The 5359-nt window shown below is 36.4% G+C and overlaps 1 protein-coding gene across 1 annotated transcript; it reads right to left on the bottom strand.

The window, feature by feature from the left end:
* Positions 1–917: 917 nt before the first annotated feature.
* Positions 918–4936, bottom strand: LOC104955120 (transcription initiation factor TFIID subunit 4B-like; the record flags this gene model as incomplete). The annotated part of the gene is made up of 5 exons (XM_010782349.1): positions 4863–4936; positions 2795–3250; positions 2243–2364; positions 1835–1942; positions 918–1046 (listed from the first exon to the last, which is right to left on the bottom strand). Coding segments are annotated over exons 1-5 (876 nt in total), but the record flags the coding sequence as incomplete, so codon positions are not given.
* Between the last annotated feature and the right edge of the window lie 423 nt (positions 4937–5359).

The raw sequence follows: 5359 nt of genomic DNA, 5'->3' as shown, positions 1-5359 counted from the left end.
AAATACATGGTGACTACAGGTCAAAAAAACTGAAAATGTTCTTGGATATTGCTCAAATGAAACACAGAAGACGGACAGCATGACTTCAACAGTTTGAACACAACGTTTTTGTACTAAAAAAACTAAATTGTGTCTGGAGGCAGAAAAATGTAATCCCCCCCCCAGGCGGTGGTGGAAACTAACTAAGTGCATTTCTCAAATATTGTACCCAAGTACCTTTTTTATATATTTGTACTTAACTTGAGTATTTCCATGTATTGCTGCATTATACTTCAACACAACCTGCATTTTACTCCACTACATTTATTTTAACACAGTTACTACTTTGTACATATACAAAAACATGATATGGTATTATGCTGTACTGTACTGCTAATCTACACAGTATTTCAAGTATCTAAATTCGGTCCACATTAAACAACTACAATACTAAAATGCTCTTATATCTATAAAAACAGGATAATACAATGACCATAATAATAAAATACTGTGAAATATCCACTCTGCAAGTAGTAACATTTTAAAATCAGAACTTTTACTTGTAGTGGAGTATTTTAAGACCGTAGTATTTTTGACTGTTACTTTAGTAAAGGATCAAAGTACTTCTTCCAACACATCCTCCAGGCAACATTGCTGAACTGTCGAAGGAGTTTTTTTTAACCCTCAGTAACTGTTATTGACAATCATGAAATGATATCAAATAATTGTACCAATATTTTGGTAGTATTGGAAACAGGTCCGCTAATAATACCAAGGAAAAATGCTATCATAATAACGTTTTTTTTGTTAGTATTTTCTGTAAGTCCTCAAACAAACCTACATGAAATACTCTCGACCCTGATGTTGCAGTTTCAGATCTAAATTAGTTTCAAGTGCAAGGCAAAGTGCAGGTCAGAGTTGGGACTGCAGAGACTCACCTGACTAACGGCGCCTTCTGGATCCTTCTTGGTTTCTGTGACGACAGTCTGAATACGGAGCTGGCCCCCCCGTTCAGACACAGCGCTGAGGGGCTGCACTAAGGCTGGTTTGGGAGCTACACCCATCACCTGAACAATACAATCCATCGCCTTAAAACTAATAACAGAATAATATCAAATGAACTAATGTTCAGGTAACAGGCATCAATCTACTGCTAGATTATGCATTTGTGAGTGGTTGTGGTAAGAAGTGGAGATACAACTTGCTGGGATGTAAACACTGACCGGTAGCCTTTACATGAGTCAGTGTAATCTGTATATAGGTACCTGCATTTAATAAAAAACTCTCATGAACCTGCAAGTTTAGACAAATGTAATTTTGGTTTCAATTTGAAATTAGTAGAAGTGCACCATGTTCCCCTAAATAGAAGTATTTTTACACCAGTTACAAGTACATTACTGTACTGGTATAGATTATTTATGGAGAAAAATCTGATGAATACATAAATGAAACCTACGGGACTCAAATACCTTTTTATCTCAATAAACGTTTAGCCTTCCAGTACTGTGGGGAGCCCTGCCAACAATCCGAGACTGGAAAGGAGATGCAACTAGGGCTGCACAAGTTATTTAAATGTTATCAAATTTCCACAATATGCACTATTACATTACCCAAAATCGCAGTTAGCGGAATAAGTCCCGCTAGAAGTCCCAGTCTACAAACAATAGTCAGACTTGAGGTTCCTCATATAAATAAAAAAAACAAAATCTGATATTTTCAAGCAAGCTGTTGATTATAATTTTTCTCATAATTCTTGTTATTTGTAACAAGTAATGTTGAAATGCAGTAAAAATACTCATGACCAGATATATATGAGTTGCTGTCATTGACGGTAAGAGTAAAGCAGCCAGTGTACCTTCACCATAGCTGTCTTCTGGACTGGAGCTGGTTGGAAACTGGGAGGGGCGGTCAGCCTGATCACCGTCACCTTCTCATTACTCTTATTTCCAGCTGCTGCAGATACCTGAATAACAGACTTGACAGCTAGTGAAGACCACACAATTGAGGATGTGTCATTTGTCCGCATCAGTATCAAACTATAATGATTGCCTCACTGTTTTATTCCTACATCAGTCAGTCAAGTTGCAGTTTACACTCATGTCTGCCTGACATTTTAACACATTTCTTCAAGGTATTCTTGAGATTTGCAAACAAAAAGAATGGGACAGACGTTAAAAGGACAACACGGAAAACGTAAATCTTTGAGCCATGGATTTCATCGGCCTCGAGGCACATAAAATCAAATCAGCAGTACACCAAATACCTGAGGGACCAGTATTTTTGGTGCTTGACCACCGACGCCTCTTGGTGCCTGCTGGGCCTGTGCCAAAGCCTGCTGGGATACCAGCATCAGCTGACCACTCTCGCTGCGGATCAACATCATACCTGCCAGAAGGAGGGTCTGAAATCACTACCTGCAATTAACTGACCATTGTCCTGAAAAACGGGTGATGGGTAAAGTATAAGTATGTGTACATTATTGACCAAACAAACTTTCTATTTAAACATATTTTCTTGAGTGTTAGAAAGTGAATTGTTTAACAACAATGATTCAAACTTTAGCACTTGCATTTCTGACATTTAAAACAACACTACCTTCTCAAACACACTATACAAGAACATAGTGTTCTGCATGGAAGTATATTAATGGAAGTATCCAAAATGAGACACAGTGACAATCTAAAGACTATGAGATTAGTATTTTCGATGGGAAAATATATGTTAAAATCTGTAAAAATGAGTTAGATTATTATAGAAGAGAACATCACCAATCAGGGCAAATATTTGGACCACAAGCATGTAGAGGCCGACTCACCTGGTGGTATCTGGAAATTGGCAGGGAGCTGTGTGGAGGTGGTGTGTGGCATCCGGGGGGCCACAGTGACTGGCTGAGGACCCGCTGCCCTGGGTACCGTTATAACCACCGTCCTTCCTTGGGTTGTGGCCTGGGTCATGGAGGCAACCTGGCTCAACGCTGCTTTTGTTACCTGTGGTTGGATTTTAGCACTCACTCCTCCTGAGGTAGTCACCTTCGATACCACCATGACAGAAGGAGAGGAAGTGTGTCTGGCTGTCAGCACTGTGGAGGAGGTGGTTTGGTGGACTTGGCTGGCGGTGATGATTTTAGGTGGGGCTATGACAGTGCTGGGTTTACATGTGGTTGGGACCTGTACAATCTTCACTTGAACTGAGTGGTCTCCGTCCCCTGATGCCCAACACGACTCTAGCTTTGGGGGTCCAAAACCCACTTTATTTGTGGACATAATTGTTTCTGAAAAAAAACAATGTCATTTTAAACATTATCCAATAAATGATATAGCTTATTTCGTTATCAATTGTTATATCGTTAAGCTATGCTACATTTTCCAAAGCTGCACCCCTTTAAAAAACATTTAAAATTGAACAGGAACATTATTCTCGGAGGTGGGAAAGTATTTAGATCTATTAGTTAAGTAAAAGTAATAATACTACACTGTAAAGTACTGTATTTAAAATGGTATTTAAGTATGACCAGGAACATGTACCTATAGTATGAGGAGTAAAAGTACACATTGCAGAAAAAGCAGAACATCTTGCAAATGTTTCCTAAGAATTACCTTGCAGTTGTTAAACCTTTCCGTCTCGGACTTATTGTTTTATGTACTTAAATAGAATGTTGGATTGTTTAATTTACATGAGCTATTCCAACCATTCTTCATAATTTGTGTGTAAAAATCTGCACCAATAAAGTCACTAAACCTATAAAATAAATGTAGAAATAGAAATAAGAAGTGGCACAGTAAGAAAATAATCAAATGAATTACATGTACCTGAAATTTGAACTTAAGTACACTAATTGAGTAACTGTACTTAGTTACTTTCCACCACTGGTTACGCTAAATAGAAAATGGACCTTACATGCCTTGTTTTGAGTGAAGACATTTCACCAGTCTGACTCACGTGAAATACTGACATTATTCAGCTTATTAACTTCAAGTAATTTCAACTTCCAAATTCACCACAAATGTATAGTTACTCTACTCGTACTGAAAGAAGAATATAATTGTTGAAAGAAGTACTCAGATCCTTTACTTAAGTAAAAGTACAAATACAATATCTTAAAATACTCCATTACAAGTAAAAGCCCTGATTTCTAATCTTTACAAAAGTATTAAAGACAAATATTATTATTTTTTCACGATGGCTTATTTCAAAACTATATAAAGGAGAGCATGACTTATTAGCTAAATGTACTTTTGTAAAAGTATCAAAAGTAAAAGTACTTGTTACCAGAATTATCTTTTCACAGAATTAAATTATTATGGTAAGTAGCATCAAGAGATAGTACTACGATAGTAGTGCACATGTGTGTCAAAATAAATGTAATGGAGTAAAAAGTACAATATTTGCCTCTGAAATGTTGAGTAGAAGTATAAACTAGCATTAAGTGGAAATGCACAAAAAAGTAATTAAATACAATACTTGAGTAAATGTACTTAGTTATTTTAACCACGGAAGACTAGCTAAAATTAGCTAAATGGCTAACCTTAGCCAAGTAAAAATGGGGAAATATTAAGTAGGCTATACGTAAAAATTGATTTCTGTCTTATGTTTTCGACCTACTAACTGGTGTGAAGTCAGTTTTTCAACTTTAGACAAGGCCAAGTTTGACATAAACACGTTCAACATTAAAGGAATGTAACATAATGTAAGCTCGTGCTATTTTAGCTCTAACATTTTAGATGGGAATTTGGCGTTATTGCTTCGGGAACACTTTTCCCGCTGAATCACAGTTAAAATTCCGTGTGGAAAGATGGATCCAATTCCATCATAACTCAGTCCTCCCAATGGATTAACTTTAGGAGACACAACGAAGTCAGTCAGTCAGTCAGTCACGAGCTCACCTGTTGGATGTGTTTTTGGAGTGGCGTGAGTGCCTGAACTCACCAGGGACCAGTGCTGCATTTGGGGAACACAGGAAAGAATGGCTAACCATGAATTGCTTCGGCTAAAAAAAACAGGATTTATAAACTATTTTATTAATGATGTGTGAATTAAAGCTTTGTGACAGAATGAATGTGAATTGAACAATTATGCTTTATACAAATATGATTTAATTTAAAACCATTAGTCCTTTTGATCAGCATCAGTTTTATTACCAAGTAGGTTTACAAATAAAAGGAATTTGCTTTAGAATAAGTTATAATGTGATATACTCCTCTAACTGTAGTACCACATACAAAATAAACGAAATAATAGTTACATTAAACTGTTATTAATGTACATCTTATGTTGCAACATAAGATGTACATTAATAACAGTTTAATGTAACTATTATTTCGTTTATTTTGTATGTGGTACTACAGTTAGAGGAGTATATCACATTATAACTTATTCTAAA

The sequence above is a fragment of the Notothenia coriiceps genome, unplaced genomic scaffold (genome assembly GCF_000735185.1).
Source record: "Notothenia coriiceps isolate Sejong01 unplaced genomic scaffold, NC01 NC01_scaffold00024642, whole genome shotgun sequence".
In the NCBI taxonomy this organism is placed as follows: Eukaryota; Metazoa; Chordata; class Actinopteri; order Perciformes; family Nototheniidae; genus Notothenia; species Notothenia coriiceps.
Note: the sequence above shows the minus strand (reverse complement) of the source record. Positions and strands in the feature narration are given on the sequence as shown.